Source organism: Lacerta agilis, chromosome 11 (assembly GCF_009819535.1).
Source record: "Lacerta agilis isolate rLacAgi1 chromosome 11, rLacAgi1.pri, whole genome shotgun sequence".
Lineage (NCBI taxonomy): Eukaryota > Metazoa > Chordata > Lepidosauria > Squamata > Lacertidae > Lacerta > Lacerta agilis.
The window spans coordinates 27818443-27844427 of NC_046322.1; the positions used below are offsets into that span (position 1 = coordinate 27818443).

Sequence of the window (25985 nt, forward strand, 5' to 3'; positions counted from 1 at the left end):
TGTTATAGGACAGCGTGAGCTACAAATATTTAATCTACTTACTCTAGAGTAATGCTGTTGAACACGAAGTCAAGAGCATTGTTAAAAATTGTTTGAGGGTTGTAGCGTTAATCAAAACAGAATTTCTGACTCTATATTATTTGTTGAAAGAGCAGTATAGAATAGAAAGCTTATTTCTGGCTGGCATTCCCCTAAATTTCTCTTTTTCAACATGTGTACACATGGTAAAAGCCTAATATTCTACAAATATATTTAATAGTTCAGAATGTTGGGTTGTTTTTTTAAAACACATTGTTGTTGTTTAGTTGTTTATTTGTGTCCGACTCTTCGTGACCCCAATGGACCAGAGCACACCAGGCACTCCTGTCTTCCACTGCCTCCCACAGTTTGGTCAGACACATAGATTTACCAAGACCAATTTAGGGTCAGTGGTGCTCAGGTCAGTGTTGTGAAGATAAGTTGCTGCAGCCTTGCCTGGTACTTCTGCCACTATTTCTGCGGAAAGCCTGGGGGAAATCAGGACCCACAGGCATTCTGGGGAAATGAAGATGGCAGCTGCTCACCCCCTCCACATGGTAAGCTCACTCTCTCTACATTGGGGGTGGGAGGAGGAACCAGAGTGCTGGTGGAGGCCACCTTCCTTAGGGCCCCCTCAGATCTGATGCTGTTCTGAGGGGTCATGCTGTTATACTATAATTCTGAGGAAACAGTGACAGACAAAGCAACTGCTGAAGTACTACAAGAAGTACCGGTAAGCATATCGTAAGTATGCCCTTTACCTTATAACGTGCTTGTTCCATATCATAGATCTTCTTGTCAGAAACTAGCTTAGGTGCAAAAAACTTTGCCAATTTAGCAAGGTAAACACCATTCCTTAATCCTTCTTCCAGTTCAGTAGTTGGTGGCAGCTCTTCATTCAGACAGACTTCTATCCACCTGCAAATGTGCAATATAAAGCATTCTAGCTTTAACCAGTAGCTTTAATATGGTAAATATGTTATATTCACGATGCAACTCAACACAACACTAAACCACAAGTATCGTAACCCCAATGTTTAGCCAAGATGCAACTAACTGAGGGTGAATTTTATTTATTTTAATTCTTTGTAAGCAGCATCTTTTTAGTTACAGTTCATTCCTTACAAGGGGAAAAACAAATGTTTATTATAACAGCATCTCATGAATACCAAGTAAACTGATTCTATTAAAAAAACCCTACTAGTGTAGTCATGTAGGTCTATAATAAAAAAAAACTCCAAATTCCACAGCTGGTCAATAAGAACCATCCAAAAAGTTGCAACATTTGGCAAACTTTCAAGTTCTTTTGAACTCCTCCAGTAAAGTTTTATGCAAAGCAGGGTATGGTGGAACAGGGAAACATTTAAACTTACTCCTGGACACTGCATAGTACATGAAAATTGTTTCATAGAGACATATACTCTCCAGAAAACTACTCAGGAAGCTACAAAACAATTAATCATCTTAGACAATTTCCGCCAGAAACAGCGCTGGATGAGATGTTAGGATATATCAACACCTACAAATATAAAAGTCTATTATGCTAGCACAAATGCTATTGCAATGGTTACTCTTTGCCAGTTCAGCCCACAATGTTTATGCTTAATGAATGGATATATTCCAGAGTGTTTAAGTCATAACATTTCATTAATATGGAAAAATACACACACAATAGACATGACAATTTATCTTGCAGAAGAGGAATAGAGAGGGATTAAATATGTCCCGACACCTGTGAAAATGAAATTTTCTTTCTGCGGAACAGTTTTACTTTTTTTTACACACAGCTGTAAAGAAGGCAGATGGAGCAGGACTTTGTGTCCTGCAAACTTAATCATAGCCATTCAAACATGACTGTCACCAGCTCTTAGAATTATATCTACTATAAATATCAGCAACACAGCTCTTCATTTATTACATCATACCCATAATTTGGCAGAACTTATACTGGAGGGTGCTGGTTGACCACCCTTCCAATAAACACTCTAAATACTGTTATCTTTTAATTATTCTGACACTTCAGCATCTCTTAATTCAACATTTAGCCTTATGCCACACACTAGAGTATTAGGAAGGACAGAGAAGGGGAGGAAAGGGGGGGGGAGTCAGACCATTTTGGAAGATAGAATTGTTTTCACTGCTTGCCTGCAAAAAAGAGAACAAATGGTTGCTTTAGAAACATCAGTTTTACCTATGAGGTTCACATTGCTGTAGGGTGGACTGCAAGTGATAGAGTCATATCTACTGCATGGTTCAAGTATATTAAATGCTTCTGTTGTTGTTTAGTTGTTTAGTCGTGTCCAACTTTTCGTGACCCCATGGACCAGAGCACGCCAGGCACTCCTGTCTTCCACTGCCTCCCCCAATTTGGTCAGGCTCATGTTGGTAGCTTCGAGAACACTGTCCAACCATCTCATCCTCTGTCATCCCCTTCTCCTTGTGCCCTCCATCTTTCCCAACCTCAGGGTCTTTTCCAGGGAGTCTTTTCTTCTCTTGAGGTGGCCAAAGTATTGGAGCCTCAGCTTCAGGATCTGTCCTTCCAGTAAGCACTCAGGGCTGACTTTTAAGAATGGATAGGTTTGATCTTCTTGCAGTCCATGGGACTCTCAAGAGTCTCCTCCAGCACCATAATTCAAAAGCATCAATTCTTCGGCGATCAGCCTTCTTTATGGTCCAGCTCTCACTTCCATACATCACTACTGGGAAAACCATAGCTTTCAGACCTTTGTCAGCAAGGTGATGTCTCTGCTTTTTAAGATGCTGTCTAGGTTTGTCATTGCTTTTCTCCCAAGAAGCAGAGATGGGTTCCTCTATCAGAACAAATGGTGGCTTTAGGAACATCAATTTTACCTATAAGGTTCACACTGCTATAGGGTGGACTGCATATCTACTGCATTGTTCAAGTATATTAAATGGTTCTAGTCCCTATCAAAAGCCAAACACACATTTAGGCCAAATAAAATGGGATGCAATTCTTTATGTGCACACGTGCTAACAAGGACAAGCAGAAACTGAACACTACTTTTTCAATTTTAGTAGGAGAAACTAGTGCCTGTCACTCCACCACCACATTCCAGACTAATACCTTAGCTGGCATCAAGCATCAAACTACTTAGCTCTCTTCGGTAATAGTAAAGAAATAATGATAAATAGATGCAAAATTTAAAAATGACAAGTCAAGTCTAGCAAACCACTGTAAATTTGTGGTTCTCTGAAAGTTTGCCCCCAATGCTTGAAGCCTTCCCATGTTAAAGATGGGAGCTTCTCACACAACCTTGTTAAGGGGTTGTGCAAATTTCTTCACTAGTTTTTATTAAAGTTCATTTGGTTGCAGCTTTCTTGACAAGAGCTAAATGCAGTTATTAAAGTGAAGGTGTGCATCAGTTGTATTTAGAAAGCACCTACCATCATGTGAATAGATTTATTGCTCTAATAGTCAGCATTGTCAGAATTTTTTCAGCTGGCACTATGGCTCATTTGTTTAAAATGGATCCATTACACATTTATTACCAAGTAATAGAAATACACTCTTGTCAGATGCCTGGTTCTGTATTTTGCCTTTAAGTCAAGTCACAAATGTCAACATTTCTACAACTACTGCATCTGCAACATGAGCATATGCATAATATCTGCAGAATGCTAAACAGATCCCTTATCTCTATTTGTCTGTAATAGCTTTGCAGCTATCGGTAATCCCATTACAAAAGTAGGTTCAGATGACAAGTGTTGTTTTCCTGTACTTCACATGACCTGTTTCCAAGTGGCTGCTTGATCAACTTTGGAGTCCTCAAATTCCTAATAAGCATTATCTTCAAATACACAGAGACCACAATCTACTTTAAATATGTATAATAAATAAATTCATTTAGATGAAGTTGGGAGCCCCAGTTCCTACTTGAAAACAAGCAAGTAAGCCATTATTCCCAGCAAAATGTTTGCACAGACACCTTTACTTTAGAGAACGTGAGACATATTTGTAGCCATTATAACTGATATATGAGATTTTAATATTCTTGAGACATTATTTTCAACGTTAGAACATAAATTTATTTTTCCAGAGTGGCAGCCACATTTGTTGGTTTTGCTGCAACCGACTAAAAATCCTGTGGTAACCTAAAGGTTAATAAATTGATTATGGAGTAACCTTTCATGGAATACTGTACTACATGGGGCCTTATGCCATAATAAATTTGTTAGTCTTTAAAGTGCCGCATGACTCTTTGTTATAATTAACTTGATCATGAAATGGGAGGCTATTAAGTAGTGGGAGGACATAGCAGATGACACAGAGATTTCTCCAAGTAGTTCTTTATAAGTAAGCTGGAACTGAACTGAACACAAACAGCTCAGCTGGCCTGCTTTTATAGGCAGCCGGCTGGCAGCATTGTAACAACAACAGCCCAGGGTTTCCCACCTAAATTAACTGATGTGGACCTGAGTGAAAACTATATACACAACACCCCTGGTGGCCAGGGTGAGAACTTCAATACATAACAGAGGTATAAGACCACATTTCACACCCTTGTTCCAAACTAAACTCTGCATCCATCAAGACTGTACACACCTTTTCAAAAGGAAAGCTAATGCAATTAAGCGTTTAACTGAAGCTTGCAAGTTACTCAGGGTCACTTCACCCACAATACTTGAGCAGTTCTGTTTGTGCCTCAGATCATAAAGGGTAAGTAAGAGAAGTCCTATTAAAAATGTCAGCCCCAAATTCTCTGGCTCATTCAAATTCTCCAGTGAGCACACAATGCAAAACAAGAAAGTTAGTCTGAGTGCCAAAGGAAATGCAACAGTCATGAAGCAGGAAATCTGAAACCACCGATATCTAGCTAAACCCCAAAACAAGAAATCGGCTTTGGAAGAGATTTAGCAGTTAGCCACATGAGAATCCAAGATGAACCAATTATCTCTAGAGCTGTCTAAAGCCTCAAAGTAGAAGGTGGCGCTCTGGAACCAGGAAGCCAATATTAATCCCCAAGAGCAATTACAATCTGCATAAATTGCAGTATAAACTGTCAATTACAGCCTAATTTACTGCAGGGAACAGACAGGAGGGAGGGGAAGTGAGATAAAAAGTAGGAAATGTGTGCCCATTTCAATTTTCTGTTAGGAAGAAGTGGTTGCGGGGGAAACATTCTACACCTCCCCCCCCCCTCCCCAAGAAAAACCTGTCTGCTGCCATTGTTTTGTAGAGTGATTTCAAGACAGATATGGGATTTTCCAGAAAGCAATTTAGCTGGATTTGGCTATACCAGGCATAGGCAAACTCGGCCCTCCAGGTGTTTTGGGACTACAACTCCCATCATCCCTAGCTAACAGGACCAGAGGTCAGGGATGATGGGAGTTGTAGTCCCAAAATATCTGGAGGGCTGAGTTTGCCTATGCCTGGGGTATACTTAGGGCAAATGAAGCCTAATCAGAGTGAGGGCAATGTATTTTGAATTGGCACACACTTTAATGCTATTTCACATATGCAAATTGTATTTATGATAACCAGCAAACTCCCTTTCAGCTCAGTCTTAATAATCAGAGTTCACTTTTATACTCTTTCTCCCAATAGAAGCAGGGGCTCACTGCACAATTGCCAAGAAAATCCCCACCCACTTCTGCAGCTCCAAGGCTGTGGTCAGTCAGGCACGCCAAATAGTATCAGCGTGTTCGCCACTTCGAGCAAAAATGGGGAAACCTAGCCCTGAATACCACTGAAGCACAATCACATCGTTCTCATAATGTGAATATTATGATCCAATGTCATATAGTTCACACAATCCAATTTACAGTGCAATCAGAACCATGTTTGCTCACAATTACATAGGCTACTATTGAAGTACGTACTATTTTTTACAATGTAGGTACTATTTTTTACAATGGGGCCAATTCTCAGATAAGTGGGGTTAGGATTGCAGCCTTAGGCTTTAGTTTAGTTTAGTAACCAAACAAACTAAAATTGGAGCCAGATTATCTAAACAATTGTCACCTCTCACACGATTGAACCTGGTCACTCAGGTCCTCAATGGAGGGCATGTTCTATGTTCCAGCACCATAAGTGGTGTGGCAGGTGGGCATATAAGAGATAGGGTCTTATCTGTGGTGGTGCCACAGAGGTTGTTAAATCCCCTCTTTACTGGTATTCAAATGCAAACTGGAAAACATTGACATTTCTGCCTGGAATACTCTTTCCTTGCTAGGCTCTGCCACCTGCTGTTTCATCTGCTGTTCTGCATTTGTTCTTTAATTTATTGACATATTCTTAATTAACTAAATATTAGCTGTTGTGGTGGAGGGCAGGTCTCTCATATGAAAGAAAGGCAGGGTGTGGATATTTTAAACTTAAATACTGCTTTCTTCAATTGTACTTTGCAAATAGAGTTCTGCCTGGGACACAATTTTACCATTTCAGGCAAGTCCAATTGTCTTTTAGCAGATGCTTTGCTTATGAACATTCATTGTGACGGGAAATATATCCAAGCAAAAATATCCACAGAATGTGTTTAGTTTTAGAGAAACAAAATATAAATGATTAAATCATCACCCTTGGAATATGTTTATTAAAAAACACACACCAGTGCCTTTATATACAATATTTGGAATTATTTATTAACAACTAGCAATTAAACATCTAGATACATTAAGAGAACTTTCACCAAGAGAGGAACTGGACTGCTGCCAAACTCCAAGGTAAAGTTCAGACCAGCTCTTCCAAAACAGGATGCTGAACTCCGTAAGGAAGCATATGGAGGCATGTTGGAGAAATTGCTGCCACCATGATTCTCCTAGACAGTTAGAAAGTTTACTGAAACTATATAAGCAGACAGTTATAGCTTTAGAGAGGGAAGGTTCATAACCTGCTGGAGGTACCCCAGAGACAAAGAATGAGGGTGGGTGGGTGGATGGGTTGCAAAGTGGAGCAACAAGTCTTCCATAAGGGGAGTGGGATGCAGCATAACTGATAACTGTTCACACAGAGTGGACTGTTGGTGCTGTCAACATTAGTTCACTAGGGAATTTTCATACAGAAAAGAATCCATGCAGAAAGTGCCCCACCTGTACCCTAAGGTGTGATATTGAAAGCAGAGCCCTGCATCTGAATCCCCATTTACAACTGTTCTAAATAGCCTATGGAGCAGCCAAAACCAGATATTCATGTGCATATCCAATATTCCGCAGACACAGGATATTTGCCAAACCTAATCAAATGAGCCTTCACCTAGCATATTTAACCCCTCTGCCTGTTAAAAACATGTTCTGTGAGCTATCAACACAATTATTTCAAGCCAGAAATGTTATTCAGAGTTTTAGCAAATCACATGCGTTGTTCAAATATTTACCTTACTCCAAAAGGTTAAAAATGACTGTACACTTTTGAAGCAGCACAATTGCCTATTTCTTCTTTGTCACGCAGCCAAATCCACCATCTCTTACTTACTAAGAGACCTTCATAAGCAGGATGTAACAGACAATCAAAATGGGTTGCTTCCTTATTCTGTAACAGTTCTGTTTAGATCATGCTTTTTAGGTTCTCACTGAGAAGTAATAAAGTACTTTATTCTTGGATTAAAGACAAAGAACTCAAGAATCATCAAAATATTTTACATTTACTTTAAATCAAGTTTAAATAGAGAAGCAATGAAGAAATATTAACATTTGCAGTTGTAGGCTGCGCTTAGCAAATTAAACTATTGCTCCAATTGCATGCTTTAGTTATCTCCCCACTTGGGCTACTGCAATGCACTCTACGTGGGGCTACCTTTGAAGGTGACCAGGAAACTACAATTAATCCAGAATGCGGCAGCTAGACTAGTGACTGGGAGTGGCTGCTGGGACCACATAACACCCGTCCTGAGAAATCTACATTGGCTTCCAGTACGTTTCAGAGCAGAATTTAAAGTGTTGGTGCTGAGCTTTAAGCCCTAAACGGCCTCGGTCCTATATACCTGAAGGAGTGTCTCCACCCCCATGGTTCAGCCTGGACACTGAGATCCAGCACGAGGGCCTTCTGGTGGTTCCCTCATTGCGAGAAGTGAGGTTACAGGGACCAGACAGAGGGCCTTCTCGGTAGTGGCGCCCGCCCTGTGGAACGCCCTTCCATCAGAGGTCAAGGAAATAAGCAGCTATCCTATTTTTAAAAGACATCTGAAGGCAGCCCTGTTTAGGGAAGTTTTTAATATTTAATGCTGTATTGTTTTTAACACTCGATTGGGAGCCGCCCAGAGTGGCTGGGGAAACTCAGCCAGGTGGGCGGGGTACAAATAATAAATTATTATTATTATTATTATTATTATTATTATTATTATTATTATTATTATTATTATTATTATCCCCAAGTCCAAAACTACTAGTCTGAAGAATCACTTTTCGAAATCAACATTATACACCCTTATTTTGACCTATAATACTCTGGTAGGGGGCTCTCCTCCCAACTATTATTATTTTTAATATTTTCACAAAGCTATCTTATACCATGTTGGGCACAGGAGAACAGAAGGATCATGAGATGCCTTTTCTAATGTTCTGCCAGGCACTTTCCGAACATCTTCCTATATTCCCCCCCCCATCCTTTCCAGGCTGCTTCCCCTGATCTATCCCTGAGAGCATGCACTAGAGTTCCACTTTGACATCAGTAAGGCAAGAGCTATGGAGATTTTTGCGGCCGCAGGCAGGGGCTTTAAGGGGTAAAATCTTCTTCTTGAAGAGAGAGACCCAAATATGCTTATGGCCTCTGGGATGCTCTCCCTAGCAACGAAGCCTCACAAGTTAAAATAATTTTAAAGAGCAATCAATTTTACATCACACTGCAGATTACGAACAACATTTAATACACAATTTCACAAATCTTCTCTCCTTTCCATGTAACAAAATAACGAATTTTGCTGAAATCAGTGTTAGAAACTAGGATAGAAAAACTAGGAGCCGGATGGCTTCTGGGACCTGGACTGTGGACGCCAAAACAGAATGCCTAGTCGCCATTTGGGGGGGAGGGGTCGCCAACACTTTCTGTTTATTATTTTGATAAGCATGAACTAATATGCAATTCACATAAGTGATATATTGTTAACATCACATATTGGTACCATATTTCAGTTTTCAAAACACTCTATTCTTTATTGTTAAACGCCTTAACATATTGTCTATCCTAAACATATACTTTGAGGCTTCAAAGCACATACCAGTACATTTCAGTAATCCTTGGGTGTCATCCAGGTGCAAAAAAATTGGTACCCAGACTTTTTGAGGTGCTTGCAAATGGAGAATCTTTAGGTCCAAAATGTGTCTGGCACCCTGCTAATTTTGAACCCTGGCTGAAATATCAAGTTTTTTGAAAGAACGAAGTTAATAATAATAATAATAATAAATTACACCCTGCCAATCTGGCTGTGTTTCCCCAGCCAATCTGGGTGGCTTCCAACAAAAGATTAAAAATACAATAAAACATCAAACATTAAAAACTTCCCTAAACAGGGCTGCCTTCAGATGTCTTCTGAAAGTCAGATAGTTGTTTATTTCCTTGACATCTGATGAGAGGGTGTTCCACAGGGCAGGCGCCACCACTGAGAAGGCCCTCTACCTGGTTCCCTGTAAACTCACTTCTTGCAGTGAGCCAGAGGGCCATATTCTACAGAGAGGGCACATTCTGAAATGCAGACTCTCCTTTAAGAGTCAAGGAGAGACCTATGATGACCAATTATTTCACACATAGAAAGAGATACACGTCTACTTCTTTCAGGGGCTCTCAGACAATGGCCTGGTTTGCACATAACACTAAGCTAGACCATAGCCTAGCATGTGAGTTCAGAGAGTGAAGATCGTGGCTACAGTACTCCTCTCCTGGAATACTAAGCCAAGCTATGACTTGGTCTGCATAATGTGGAAACAGAAGAACTGGGAGAGCAGTGCTACAGTTGTAGTCTTCTCTCTGGGAACCAGTGTGTTTGGCTTAGTATTAGGTACGAACTAGGACCACGTACAAGCACATGTCACATTGGACAAAGTAGCATTTATTTTTTGAAAGCCTATTGTTATATGCTCCTCACTTCCAGGGCAGCCTTCCCCAAGCTCGTGTCCAGATGTTTTGGGCTACAACTCCCATCAGCCCTGTCCAGTACGTTGGCAAAGGCTGTTCTAAAAAGTTAGTGCTGCAGGACTGAGTTTTCTTTGGATGGTAGTGCACACCCGTGTTTGCACTATGTGACCTATTTACAAATACAGAAGCATAGTCCTGTGGAAACAAAAGACATTCTTATAGTGAATCGAAATCCCTGACGGTCACAGTGGCAGCTGCTGCTTGTTTGCTCCAAGTTTCAGCTAACTCCTGTTTCAACTGTTTACTCTCTGCCTTAGTAAGTCCAGATTGAAAGTTGGAACATCAGGAGCTGCTTTTGACAAGTGGCCTGGTTTGCATGCCATGGTAAGCCAACTAAGAACTGTACAAACTTTCTGGCTTCCCAAGAGAAGCTCACATTTGCTCTGCCCCTCCTCAGTCCTTTTAGCAGGTCTCTCCTCCTGAATCATAGTCTCCAGATCATAGTTAAGGAGGAGAGACCTTAACTGTGAACCTCAGTCCAGGCAACATGATAAGCCAATCCTTGGCATAGGTGCTGGGGTGAAATAATCACAGAGGAGCAAAGCCTGTGCAAGCTCCTCTCCAGGGCCTAGCATGTTTGCTTAGTTTCAGCAAGCCATAGTTCTGTGAAACAGGCCAGTATATCCTGCTCATTTCGTTTATACTGACTGGCTGCAGCTGCCCAGGGTTCCAGACAGGATTCTTCTCCTTAAACATAAGAAGGGCCTTCTGGATCAAGCTTATCTAGTCCAGGACCCTGTTCTCACAGAGGCCCACCCAGATGCCTGTAGGAAATTTATAAGTAGGACCCAAGCATAACAGCGCTCCCCCCCTCCCCTCCAGCAACTGCTATACTGCCTCTGAGTGTGGTATACTGCTGCCACGTTCCATCTCATGATCAGCCAGGCTACAAGGTACCCAATTTTGATTCCTATTTATTGGAGCTGGAGGAACTGACCTATTTTTAAAATCTTATTTTATTTATTAAATTTGTACACCGCCCCTTATCTGAAGATCACAGTGTGGTTCACAACATAAAATACAAAATGAGAACACAAAATACATAATCAAAAATCAGAAACAAATCAATAACCTCTCACTCTGCAATCTTGACATCTGTTGGGACAAAAGAATAGTCTGCTTTGAGGTTTGGTTCTTATGAAATAAATAAATAAATAAGAGTCTGCAACCTTTTATGAGCAAAACATGTGCTCTGTCACTGAGCAAAAAGACTTCCTTTCAGCTTCCCAAGCCATTTCTCTGCCCTTCCTTGTAAGTTAAAGAGCGTTACCTTCTGAAAGCTGGAGTCACACTCCAGGATATCACAAAACTATAACCTAACCCTGACCCCTAATCAGGAAAAACTTCAGGAAAAACTAATGATAGACCCATTCATGGTAATCAAAGGAATCCAAACTCATGACACAACAGCAAAATAAGCCTGCAGCTCCTTGGTATTTTAATTCTAAAGCCATTTACTTATTTTAGTTTAGTCTAAACTTAACTGGATGTTTGCCCTAAATTTGATGGGGAATGTGAATTGCCAGTTTATCCCAGCTACAATTAATCCAAGATGTAAGAGACAAATGCAGACCACACCTATTCTCCAATGTCTATTTCTCAAGGAAAAAATGCATACGCTCCAATGGGATAGTCAGAGCCAGCTTTCACTTTAGTTCCTCTGTGACCCAATAAATGCATGTCTGAGGCTCCCATTTCTTAGTCAGAAGTGCTTTTGTTTTGTTTTCATCCATGTTTCTAAGTTTTTGCTGTAGTTTGATATGCATGAACTTGTCTATCTCGAGCAAGGCAGATGTTGGTGTTTAATGGCATTTCAGTCTGATAAGCTTTTATTCTCCATTCACATATCTTCAACAAGCTTCAGCCTATTTCTTTCAGCACTATCGAAAAGGAGAGATACCATGGCTTACTTGCACAAATGACAACTTTACACAGGTATGCTCTCTCAAGGGAACAATAGGGGTGAAATTATCCATTTCTAGATCTGTCCACCCCCACCCCCCAATGCAACTGTTGCACAGCGGTGCTTTCACACAGTTTAAGGTGGCAAGCCAGCAACAGCAGTTAGTTCCTGGAGAAGATGGACCTGGCTGAGGTCACACATGCCTTGGTTACATCATGGTTGGCCTATTATAGATTGATTTCCTGGGGCTGCCTTTGAAAAATGTTTGGGAATTTCAGTTAGAGCAACATAAGTTGTAAGTTTCAACCTTTTTTTATAGCAACCTTTAAAAAACATCACCAGCTTCACTCTCTTCAGGTCTGTTTCCAGGCTCACAACTCAAAGTGCTGATTATTACCTTTAAAGTCCTAAATGGTTTAGCACAAGCTCTGTATGCAGAAGGTTCCAAATTCAATTCACAGCATCTCCCAAGTAGAGCTGGGAAAGACACATGCCCTGAAATCCAGACTGCCACTGCTTGTCAGTGCAGGCAATGCTGAGCTAGATAAACCAATGGTCTGACTCTGTATAATAAGGTTACCAGATTTTTTTTCAAAGAACCCAGGGACACTTTTTTTTAATAGAGAAAAAAAGTTATTTTAAAAAAGTTATTTTTTAAAAAAATAAGAATATCTTCTCTTCTGTGGTCTCCTCTGTCACGCGGCCTTAATCTGGGCCTGCTCTCTTGGAGCGCTAGCTGCCGTGGAGTGGGCTCGGCCATGTATCCTTGCCCTTGCCCTCCCAGTTCTTTCCTACCTCTCCTCTTCAGTGGCAGCGGCACAGCAAGGTCAGGGCTCCCCTCTTTTTTCTCCTTCCTCTTTCTCTCTCTTCCTTCTCCTCTTCTTCTCCCTGCATAGGCTCCAGGGTTTTCCTGGCCCCGGAGCACCACTGGGCAGTCGGCCAGGTGCTCTCGTGCCTGGCTTGATTTGGGTCACGGGGGTGGTGGTCAGCGGTTCCCCCGGTTGGCGAGCTGGGCATTTCCGGTTCCCCCTTGGCAGTGGTGGCAGCAGCAGCAGTCTCAGCTGCCCAGAGCCAGCCTGTTAGCGCAGTTGGCTCTGGCTGGCTTCAGGAGCTGCTCACTGCCATCGCGCCCGCCATTTTGCCTCGCCCAAAGTCCCCATATGATGTGTCTTGTGCCGTTGAACCAATCATGCAACATTCATTCCCTACTAATAAATCTACAACAATTAAAATATAAATCCGGGGACATTAAATGAAATCTGGGGACATTCCGGGGACAGATTTTGTCCGGGGACAAATCTGTAAATCCGGGGACTGTCCCTGGGAAATGGGGAAGTCTGGTAACCATACCGTATAAGAGCCAGTGTGGTGTAGTGGTTAAGAGTGGTAGTCTCATAATCTGGGGAACCGGGTTCGCGTCTCCGCTCCCCCACATGCAGCTGCTGGGTGACCTTGGGCTAGTCACACTTCTTTGAAGTCTCTCAGCCCCACTCACCTCACAGAGTGTTTGTTGTGGGTAAGGAAGGGAAAGGAGAATGTTAGCTGCTTTGAGACACCTTCGGGTAGTGATACAGCGGGATATCAAATCCAAACTCTTCTTCTATAAGGCAGCTTCCTATTGTTACAAAGGTTGTGCACCACTCCAATTGCTTGCTACTCCTTCCCAGAAAACCCCTTGCCAAGCAACTCCTCCCCTCAATCCCTTTAAAAGGTGAAAAATTCCTGTGTGGCGCCATGCCCACATTGCCCTGGCAACCTCCTGTAGGGTATTTTGCCTTGTAGGTGGCTTAATAGCAGGGCCATCATCTCCCTCTGTCCCTCTGTCTGGCAGAAAAACAAGCTCAGCCTGTCAGCTCTGATTAAATTGCAGCAACCAAGAATCCAGAGGGGGAAGCCTGCCACCCAGGGATCTGGGGGATCCCTGTTCCCCCAACAAACTCATAACACTACATTCCTCAGATATGGGGGTTGTGAGGGAGTATGATACTTTCTGGGCAGTATCTTCCCATATGAATCTACCCATTCACTTAAATTGTCAGAAAGATATTGGCTTCATGCCTCATTGCCATAGAGGTATGGCTGATGGCAGTGGAGGCTGGTCTTTTGGAGCAAATGGGGGACTGCCCCACCAAACTCAGCCTGCCCTCAGCCAGCCCTCTTCCTGCCTGCATTCCTACAATCATTCTGCCTGTCATTCACTCTGAGTCCATCTACTGTTGGGTTTCCCTCTCTTATGCCCCAACCATGCCACCAGCCACCACTGTCTGGTGGGAACATGGAAGACATACAGTCATAGTGCCCAGGCTTTGGAACATCTCTGTCCTGGAGATTTTCTAGTCCCATCCTTAACCATCTAAATGCATTAAGGACAACAGAAAAAAGTATTTGTTCCAGCAGGCCTTTAGCTTGTGAGTTGTATTCATTTTTTAAAAAATGTTTTGTTTTGCTGTTTTAATATTAGACTCCCCCCTAAAAAAAAGAATTGTATTAGCTGCCTTAGATGTGTTCCCCTCCCTCCCTCCCCTCCCCACCCCCAAAAGAAGATACAGAAAAGCAAGACATTTTAAAATACATAAATATATATCCTCAATTTTGCTGTGAGCTTTTAAATATCACAGTGGTGCAAGCTACATAGTTTTCTGGCAACCAGCAATGGCCGTCATTTTCCAAAACCAAGGAGAAAATTACGTAGAGGAATGTGTGATTCGAAGATTTTGATTGTTCCAAGAGAAAGTGTGCCATTTTAGCTCAAGTTTTATGCTCTCTATACAGAAGATCACAAGTTACACAGATGCTAATGGTTCAGTCACAGAAAGACCATCCCTGTCCACAGCAAGCTGAAAGTCTAATGGTTCAGAATATTTGGGGCGGGGGAAGAGAGAACAGATACAGAGGCTGTTTCAACCAGATGCTGCCTGATTTACTGCCCATCCTGTAAAAGCAGAGATGGGGAAGCTGTGGTCCTCCAGACATTACTGGACTACAACTCCCATCATCCTTGGCCACTAGCCATACTGGCTGGAAATGAAGGTAGCTGGAGTCCAACAACATTTGGAGGGCCACAGGTTCCCTACTCCCTCCCATTCTCCCTATGTTGAACCAGGAGAGAATGTGTAAGGGCTGGATGAGTGTAAGGAGACAATGATGTGGGAGCAACAAACTGAAGTTGAATCCCAGTAAGATAGAGGTCCTATGGATGGGTGGTTCCCAGGTCTGAGAATTAGGTAGACAGCCTTTTTTTGGATGGGGTGGCACTCTCCCTGAAAAGGTTATGGAGTCATGGAGTCCTCCTAGATTCGAAGCTGTCACTCAAGGTCTCAATGATAAGATCTCGGTGGCAAGTGGTCTCAGTTGCGAGGAGTGACTATAGCCAGCTATGGCTATTCTGGACAGGGATAATAACTAGCTACAGTGAGCCAGGCTCCAATAACCTCCTGGATGTGCCAACTGTGATGCACTCTGCATGGGGCTTCACTTGAAGGTTGTCTGATGCAGCATGCTGCAACTCAGCTGTTATCTGGGGAAGCAAGGTTGGACCCTGAGAGCACTGAAGTGGCCTCAGGTGAGCTACTAGGCTCAACTCAAGGTGCTAGTGTTAACAAGCAAAATTCTGAACTGCTCAGGATCCAGGTATTTAAAGGAGCTTCTCCATATACCAGCCTGAGTTATGAGATCAGCCAGCCCACGTTTTGAGATCAGTATGGGAGATTCTTCATGGGGCTGCTAAATATGGCACCGCTTCCTCAATGGTAGCAACTCAGTTGTGGAACTCATTTCCTATGGAGATTCAATTATCCCTCTACTATAGTTGTTCAGGTGACAACTGAAAACTTTGGCATGTAGTCAAGGAAATCTGTTAATATTCTATCCAATGCTGTATTTTTACAATCACAGTGTTGCAAAGTTATGTTGCATGAAAGTTGTATTTCAAATCCATTCTGTTTCAACATTTAGCACCATCATTAATTTATCATAAACACCAGCATTATCATAATCTATTACAACCCTGCCACAATTTCTAGTTCTGCCATTATTTACTGCAACAAGTAAAAATCTCCAAGTTCTGTATAGACAACAACAACAAACCTCACAATCAGGTAAAGCAATAAGCGTTAATGCAGCATAGCATGTTTTCATGTGGGAAGTTTGTCCCATGGCAGGAACAAAGTCTGCATAATACCGGTAATCTTCCTCCAACAGCTACTGAGAAGCTGGGTGACATGAAAACACCCCCTTGCCTGAAAGACACTGTGCTTCACAGAAAAGCAAATCACTGCAGAAAGAAGAGCACTACCCACTTCTTGATAAAAAACCAAGCCGGCTTCTGATCTGTTAGCATAAGTACCTGTGCTACCCAGCTTCGCACTGAAGGCATGTCATCACCACCATTGCTCCAATGTGTTATCAAGGCAGTAGAACCAGTTCTTCTTCAATATTCCCCATGCCTGCCCAAATACTGTGTGATTCTTTCCAAATTAAGCTTTGGCAATTTCATCACAAATAAAGCCAAGTTCTGAACAAAACTAGTTTATTTAAGAGATGTTGCATATTAAAGGATTTTCGGTGATTTCATATGTTATGTTGCTTACATGCCACTATATCTTTCTGTCATTTAGCAGAAACAAGGCAAAAGTGCTCTCCTCTGGCCTTTCAACTTCAGGACACTGCACAGCATGTTAAAGTGTTTTGGCCTCCTGCCACACAACATCTGGACTCCTTCCAAAGAGAAAGTCTCCCAAGCACACATGGTACCAGGTTAGAATTAATCTGTCCTAAAATGCAGGGGCCAGATTCCCCAAACCAATTGAATTTCACTGAAAGCAGGACTGGAAAGGAACAAAGCAGGCTTTAAAGCTCCTTTCCAACTTGACAACTGTCCAGTCCACCTCAGACTTAATTCAGAACAGCCAAAAGGGCACTTGCAATCTGGAGGGCTAACCACTGCTGGGAAATAATCACACCAGAGCACAGCAGCAGCAGCAGCAGCAGCAGCAACTGCTCCTGGGTTTGGAGATTTACAGCTCTCAGGTATGCATTTTACAAGAAGGGAAATTCTTCTATGTCCAGATTCATTGCACTATTGGCAGCTCTCATGCAGGGGAATTAACTTACATTAACTACACTGCTCTTCTCCGATGTGCTTATAGACTATTCCTTCAGACAGGACAGTGGAAGCCTTTTGCTAAAGACAGCATTAAAAAAAAAAAAAAAACTACTTAAGACTGAACACCTCTCAGGGTAAAGAAAACAATTTTCATACCAGTCTGCCTTGTGTAAAAAAAAAAGTCATGCACATCAAAGATGTGAGACTTGCATGTGCTATGAAGCATGTGGAAATGCCAGGATTTTCTTTTAAGATATATTAAGGATGTGAATATTGGATTTACACTAGTAGCAGCAGCAGATTGTTATTTACACTCCTATTTCCTTTTCGCCTCAGTGAGACTTGCATGTGGTTCCCAGACAGTCTTTCATCAAAGCAGCATTCAGTGCCAGATTTGCTTAGCTTCAGCAACAGAACAGTACCACATGTCTTCAGACCATTCCTTGACCTAAAGCATAGCTAACAATTGTCCTCTGATTTGTGCATGTGGGGCAATTGCTATATCTTACTTTGGGGATGCCACAAATTAATACAAGGTTTACTCATCCAAAAGAGCATAGCCTCAGAACAAGAAAGGTTCACATATTAGATTCAATTTTATAACACATTTCACAAGCCAAATAAAAGGCTTATTGTGGGTTGAGAGTAAGTTATGGTACAGTGATCAAAGCAGAATAGTTCAAAGGTGAGTGATCTGTTTTAGTACTTCAACTTCTCCAAGCAGTAAGCATATGTAAAAATTAAAGAACTATTTACCTACATGGGATTACTGCTAGGAGGAACATTCTTAACTGCTGCTACACATATGTCATATATTGTCTTCACTACTATAGCAGTCACTCCTGAAACTCTGCCTTTCAATGACCATTAAATGATCTACCATCCTTAAATCTAAAATTACTGCTGGGCAAGGGAAACTGCAAGGAAGTGTTCAAGTAGTGTAATGGACAGGCGGTTGGACCTGGACCAGAAAAACCTGAACTCAAATCCCTTCTCAGCAATGAAGTTAACCATTACTTTAGGCAAGTCACTTTTTCCACCTACCTTACCTCACAGGTATGCTGTCCTGAACTCCTTGGAGAAAGGCCAGATTACCAACAGTGGGGTGGGGGTGGGGGAGAAGAGATGTGTTGCACAGATGTGTGACACTTTCTAGGCTGGGAGATCAGATGTACAGATGAACCACGCTGAACCACCACTTGCTTTCAAAGCCATTAATGAACAACTCTGAAGTAATAAAGGTACAGGAGGAAAGCACAAAAGGAATGTAACCACGGCGTGTCTCCTCACCCCCCCCCAATGCATCTACCACAATAATTAAAACCTGAAAAGAAGTATACCTCCCACACAGTGGTGACCAAGTCAGCACTCTGGTGCATGAGTGCCTATATGCTTCACGGGGTCAGTCAAACTCAGAAATTGCAGATCATTTCAGAATACAGTATAATAATTTTTCTTCATTTTTTATTTTTTCTCTTGACAGCAATGCATGAGGTCTGAAGCTTGCCCACTGCTACCAGAGTGGCCTGTTGTGGGAATTTACCAAGACCCTACCTGCCTGTGCCCTGTCTTGCCTAAGTGATGCATGCTCTGGTTATCTCCCTCTTGGACCATAATAATGTGCTCTACATGGGGATACCTTTGAAGAAGACTCAGAAACTACAACTAATCCAGAATGTGTTTGCCAGACTGGTGACTGAGAGCAGCCGCTGGGACCATATAACACTGGCCCTAAAAGATCTGCTTTGGTTCCTAGTACATTTCCAAGCACAATTCAAAGTTTAATCTTCAAATCCCTAAACAGCCTCGGCCCTGTCTACCTGAAGGAGCATCTCCACCCCCGTCATTCATCCCAGACACTGAGATCCAGCTCCGCAGGCGTTCTAGTGGTTCCCTCATTGAGAGTAGTGAGATTACAGGGAACAAGGCAGAAGGCCTTCATAGTAGTTGTGACCCTGTAGAACACCCTCCTGTTAGATGTCGAGAAAATAAAGACCTGACTTTTTAGAAGGCATCTGAAGGCAGCCTCATATAGGGAAGTTTTCAATGTTTAATGTTCTACTGTGGAAGCCGCCCAGAGTGGCTGGGGCAACCCAGTCAGATGGGCGGCATATAAATCAGAAATTAATATATTGTTGTTATTAGCTGAGCTATGCATTGACATAGTGATGTCAGTGTGCACAACTTAAGCCATCCAACTTTCTGCTAATATATTCTAGTTTGACATGTTAACAATTTACATAAACTCTGAATATATGTACTTCATATTTAATGAAACTGCTTCTTGTAATAATTTTTCATCTCTAAAGGAATGTAATTAAAAAAACTGATGTATAATAAAAGAAACTAGCTGAGAGGGGCTCCCAAATGTATTTCACGCAAGAGCCCACAACAGCATATGGCCACCACCGACCTCCCAATTCAATAAGGACGCACAAACTCAGGACACTTTACAATGGACTACACACTAAAGGGCAGAACGACAGCAGGTTCATTTCGACAGGACGTGGAGTCTAGCAATTTGGCAAGAACAACCAAGAGGGTGAAGATCCCCTTGTGGCCCAGAGAAATATTTATGACTAACATGTTGACAAATAGTCACAAAATAAGTTCCTCCACAAGATGGCTCTTATAATTGGGGTTTTATTTCCATGTTCCTACTCCAAGGTACTTCTCTGTACTTTTCCAAGACTAAGGCTATGTGCTGAACAAATTCTGAGGCCTGAGCAAGGAAAACAGTTTGGCATAGCAGAAAGATCAAACCATTGTACAAGTCCTGGAAAGTTTTCTCCTTTGAGTTTGTACATGAATCTCATGAACACATTATAAAGGCATTTCACATCTTCCACTGAAGGCGTTTACCACTATTTACTGTTCCAACACCAGCTGTCCTTACAACTTTTACTCTGGTTCTTTAGCTGCATGAATCTGTGCTCTTACTACTTAAATGTTGCTACAATTCCATCTCACCTGTTTAACAGTGAGGTAGTGCTGGGAAGGAGTGCAATGCTTGTATTAAACATTAGTTTAGAAATTCTTCTTAATTCACACACACTTCCAAACTGAACTATTATTTGATTTACTGCCAGCACGAGATCTGTGGTAACTGTGTTAAACACCCTGTGGTAAAGATGGTTACAGGAATAAAGACATCAGTTTCTAAGAGTATCAAGGCAGTAACAGGAACAAAAAACGTATACATTTAACTACAGAGGTTGTCAGTGTGGCACCCATGGGTGATCATGAGGTTTTCCCTTGGTGCCCATGAAGACTCTGAGCCCCCCCCCCCCCCCGCCCTCTTGGTTATGAGGTGCTGAGGGTGGTTACCTTTTTCCTCCCTTGGAAAGTACCATCAACCTGAAGGAGAAAGTTAGAAGATGGACACCATTTCCCACTTTGTCTTTCAGCTCTATGTATTTTTCAAGGCTCAGATCAATTCTACTGTATCCAGCTTTTACCCAGATCCCTTAGAAAAGTGAAGTATATGTGCATGTGCTTTTTCTGTGCCTTGGGTGGGTGGGTGATCCAAGGATTGGGTGAGAGAAGTGGTCAGAAGGTCTGGCACCCACTTCACTCACTCTAAAATCCACATGTGGATTGGGAACCCTGATTTAATTTTAGCGCACTCCCCTAGGTCTTGTTGCTGAACTACAACTCCCATTTGCTAGTGCCAGGGATTATAGAAGTTGTAGCTCAGAAACAGCTGCAGGGTCAAAGGTTCCCCACATCTGCAATAAATTAACATAAGGGCAATTATTATTATTATTATTATTATTATTATTATTATTATTATTATTATCATCAACAAATGTTTCACAGTGAGAGAATTATAATCACAGTTCCTGGACAGGGTGTAATCATAGACACATATTCATTAATATTGGAGATACTATATAGCCAGTGCTGCTATTTTCTTACCAACAATTAATATGTGAGGTGAAATTCCTTTATCTCTGGCAATATAATAGCAACTTTAGTCAAGGAAACACTATCACATGGTGGCATGACTAAAGACATAATATTTTAAGGTTTCAGGATGCACTTTAAAATGTGTGAAACATTACAACACACTTATTTTAATACAGAAAATTTGGCTGCATTAGTCACTGCTCTTGCTTCAACTGCAAAGCAGAAATGCCAAGTGGATTGCAACAGCATCCAAATTTGTGAATAAAAAAAGACACTCATTGTTTCAAGGCTTGGAAAATGTTGTTCATCATTAATGATCATCCCACATTTGGCTGCTACCAAGTTACCATGTAAGAAATCACAGCTAAGCATTAAAATAAGCACTGATCTCAGTATGCCTCATTTCTCCAGTAATCTGAAGTCCACTCTCAGCAATTCATATTTCATAAAGGTAACAATCACTGATGTTGATCTTGAAATACTAGCCCATTATGAATAATGTTGGCTTTAAACCTTTAACTATTGAGAAGAATCTGGTAAAGAGATTGGGGGGGGGGGGAGAATGCCTATGACATTCCAAGGTCATTTCTTGGAGAAGGATCGGCCATCTTAGGTCAGCTCTTTCACACATTCCAGAAAACCAAGATGTGAAATACGCTGTATTAGGGTGGGGTGGGTGGAGTCAATTTTTCTGCAAGCAGCTCTGGTATAGGTGGGACTTTCAGACAAAAGGAGGGGGGCTATTTTCATTCCAATATCCCTAAAGAGCCAGCCATGTGGGTCAGTGACTATTTCGTTCCAACACACTCAGAGGAACCCCTTATAAAGTCCTCTAATTTTGACACATTTTGGGATTACAAACTGCCAGGTTGTTAAACCCTCATCCTATTAAGAGATTGAAAACATGAGAAGGGAGGGGGGGACCACAAGGGTTTATATCCAGCACTGGCATTGCATTCTTTCAACCAAATTCAGCTTGTGCAACAAAACCTCTTTTTTCATTCCCTTGCACACCCTCAAAATCTGCTCCAGAGGGTTGGGAAAAAAATTTGGAGCACAGGGGGAGGGGAAGTTCTGTGCTATAAGCAGAACTCTGTTCACACAAGGTAGATTCAGATTTGCATCCTGTTGTGTGTCATGAACAAGTGAAAATATTCCCTTCCTATCAAAAGCTGCTGTTATATTACACACACACACACACACACATGCACACTTCCCCTTTTTTATTGAAAAGCTTGTTGACCACCAAAAATAAAAGTAGCCAAGGACACCCCCCCCCCAGCCATTACAGAGATGTTGTGCTAGATTCAGCCACATCTCTACCTGGCTGCACATATGACATTAGGTGTGGGGCAGGTGGCTGGAGTCTGGAGAAAACAACCTCATGGGCTAAACTGGGACACACACAGTGCCAAATTTGGTGGGCAGGCTGAAGGTTCCCTGTCCCTGAGCTAAAGTAAGATGTGCCAACGACACACATTTAGGGCCGGTGTGCCATATAGTAAGAACATATCTGTCTACTGCAAAGAAAATATGCAGGCATTATAGCTGTTTATTTCAATATTTTCTTGCTTATAGCAACACAGTGCCATAGCAACACGCTCCACACAATTCTAGCAACAGCTGTAAAAAAGCAAAATTGTCCCCTTCATTTCAAGAGCTAACAATCTCAATCTGATTTGACTTGATTTGACTGTAGTTGTGATGTAGTGCTGACCATGCTGACCAATTAATTTTGCAAGATATGGTAATTCAAAAGTTTTGGGTTGGGGTGAAATGGTTCTCCTTATTGTGAGCATAACAGACCATACTTCTGAAAAAGGGGAAAATGTTTACAGCAATTTCCATACTTGTGAAACACCAAATTACAGCACACATTGAGATTTTGATTAAAAGCGCCAACGTTAATGTTCATTCACTATTTTAATGGAACACATCCACAAATGATTGATCTTAAGAGGTGAAGGTTAACTATTAGGGATCAGGCAAGTTAGAAATCAAGTGAGATACAGATGGTGGATTTTAGCTCCTTCTTCCCAGTATTGGAAATATCACTGCTCTGGCAAAGTAGTCACAGTATATCCAATCGCATATGAAATTGCATATAGACCCCAAATTTGGCTGTACAAAACTAGTCCATTTTGACTTTCACCTCTGGAGTGCACAACCAATCATTCTCTGGTGTCATTATGGAAATAAAACTGCTATCAAGGATTATTGGTCTCATCACATGTAATCAAAATGTATGACTAAAACAATGCAGAGGTATTTGCTAAGAGACTGTTCTGGTCAGGAAGGAGCCACAGCTTTGCTAGCAAGTGCTGCTATTTAGTAGGAAACACAGGTATAGAAAAAACCCACTGCTTTTGTACTCTCACACCTGTGACACAGCCCAGTAAAATACATGATGTGACCTGGATTTACTCTGCCATACAGATGTTTGCCTCCTCCTGGTGTGCTTCAAAGAAGACAAAGACAGGTAAAAAAAAAATCCAATCACCTCTCTCTCATATCTCCTTCCTCCTTCCCTCTGTGGCAGTCTTCAGTTATTCACCTTGACCTTTATGTTGCTTTATGTAATCTAACTCGCTCTGCTACCTAAATCAAAGTTTCTTACATTGCCCATGGTGTGCTACTGAATACCATAGGATGTAGTGTATTGGCCAACAGGCAAGTTCTACCACACTGGCAGAAGCTTGCTCTAACAACAGGAACAGGAACGGAAATGTGCTGCTGCCAAAGCCTCCCTGATCTGTGCTGGGGGGGGGGGGGCAACAGTTGCAAAGCAACAGCAACAATAAAGGTTTCCAGTAAGATCACACCAGAAGCCAGCACCACTGCCGGCACCGAGTTTCCGTCATCAGCGGAGGCAGCAGGGCAGGTGGGGCACTGCCACTTCAGTTTCCACTGCCCTAGGTGGCTGCTTCATCCCACCACATGGGCGGGACAGTTGGAAAGATTCTCCCAAAACTAGTCATAATGCCACAAAGGGTTTTCCTCTCAGAACATGGAAAAGCAAGTTTCAAACACGATAACCCTACATTCTAAGTGTGGCTGGCAGCCAATCAGGACTGCAATACCTCAAGCACCACTTCTTTCCATATGAACCTACCCATAACCCTGAGATCATCATCTGAGGCCCTTCTTCATTGGCCTCCTTAAGAATAATAATAATAATAATAATAATAATAATAATAATAATAATAATAATTTATTTATACCCTATGCATCAGGCTGGGCTGAGTTTCCCCAGCCACTCTTGGCGGCTCCAGCTAGCACCTTCATTATACACCTTTAGGCACCAGACAAAAATGTTCCTCTTCAACCAGGTGCCCTTCAAATGATGCCCTTTTCAATGTGTTGTAGGAGGGGGTGGGATTATCGGTTATTTTTGTTCTTATTTTTTATGTACAGTACTTTGTGTTTTTTATATTGTAATTTTATGTTGCGAACCACCCTGAGATCTCTAGATGAAGAGCAGAATAGAAATTTAATAAATAATAATCATCATCCTAGTCAGTGCTGTCAAGTATTCCGTTTTCCCCGGAAATCTCCCTTATTTCAAGCAGTTTCCAGCTGCTATCCCTTATTTTTTATATCCCTTTCATTTCCCGTTTTTTCAAAGGAAGCAGCTCCTCTCCCTCCCCCTGCTGGCCAGGGACTGGGAAGACCTCGCCTCCTTGCAGCCTCAAAGCAAGCGGGAGCCAATTCCTGCGCTTACAGGCGTCGTAGCCCACGGGCAGCGTTTCCAAAATACAGTAAGCCTACTGCGTGCGTTCACACAAGTGCCGCCCACTTTTGCTTCTGGCTCCGCCCACCACTGCCATGTGACTGTCCCCGGGATAGGTGAGGCTGCTGATCCCTTATTTTCAAATCCGAAACTTTACAGCTATGATCCTAGTCTCTTCTTTAGTCCCAAACTGATGGTGTTAAGTTATAGGGTTCAACAGAGATTTGCAGCTATAACAGGGCACAAATGTAGGTTCCTAACTAAAGGAACTCACTTATGTGTCTTGCATTCCATATTTGCAAGTTGTTACTTTTGTCAATTTCAGTCCCCAGGTGGGCTGATTAGCAGAAGGATTTGCGTCATTTACAAAGGCTCCTCTTAAGAAACAAAACATGGAGTGATCTACACCCCCTATTGCTTTCCAATAAGGAAAAAAGAAGTCATCTAAGCATCTATGGAATGGTCTTTTGAAGTGATCAGAACAAGTAATCCCTTTATACTCTGAAGTAAGTATCCATTGCTTACTTTACTTAGCAAAAAACATCACAAAGTACAATGCCCACTATCTAAGCTCAGAGATGCATGGTGTTTCAAAGACAGTGTGATGGAAGCTTGGGGAAATGGGATAAATGTTGGTTTAGAAAATAGTAAACATTTGCATTTACTGACAATAGCAATTGTATCTATCTAAATATTGTGCCTGCCTAATGGTGTGCTGTGTCTCATAACAAATCCAGGAACACAGGTTTCCTACAATTGTTTTTTCAAGCGTACACAATGAGGCAAAAGAGAATAAAGCCGGTGGGTGGAGGGTTACTTTCCATAGGGAGCAGAAGTTCTTGAGTCCCTTTCTACCGTTTAACCACTTTTTAAAACATAGCATTCTTGTGCCCAAGTGATGTCACTAAACACACTGAACTCAGACACTTTTCTTTCTTTTCTCATCATACATTTTTCGAAACAAGAAGACACATTTTCCTCAAGTGTTTCTGCACTGGACAACTAGAAAAACCAGATCCCAATATTGGGATAAATGTAGGCTGAGTCTCTTTCAAAAGTCACCCATCCCTTCCATTCTAGACAGGATGAGGACAGCAGAGAAAAATGGAAAGCACTCTGGAAAAGACTGAGTGGTGGTGGCATCTGCAGGTAGATTGCTCAGACTTTTCCTTGTTCTCATAGTGTGTGTCAGGACGCGCCTGTGCTTTTAGGGGGAGCTCTGGGCCACAGAAAC

General features: G+C 41.9%; 1 protein-coding gene across 2 annotated transcripts in view; it reads right to left on the reverse strand.

The window, feature by feature from the left end:
- Positions 1-25985, reverse strand: part of IQGAP2 (IQ motif containing GTPase activating protein 2) — a 124160-nt gene that overhangs the window by 58800 nt on the left and 39375 nt on the right. For both annotated transcript variants that reach the window (XM_033164361.1, XM_033164362.1), the window contains exon 3: positions 780-936. In XM_033164361.1, the coding sequence (XP_033020252.1) occupies positions 780-936 (157 nt within the window). The remainder of the gene's footprint in view (positions 1-779; positions 937-25985) is intronic.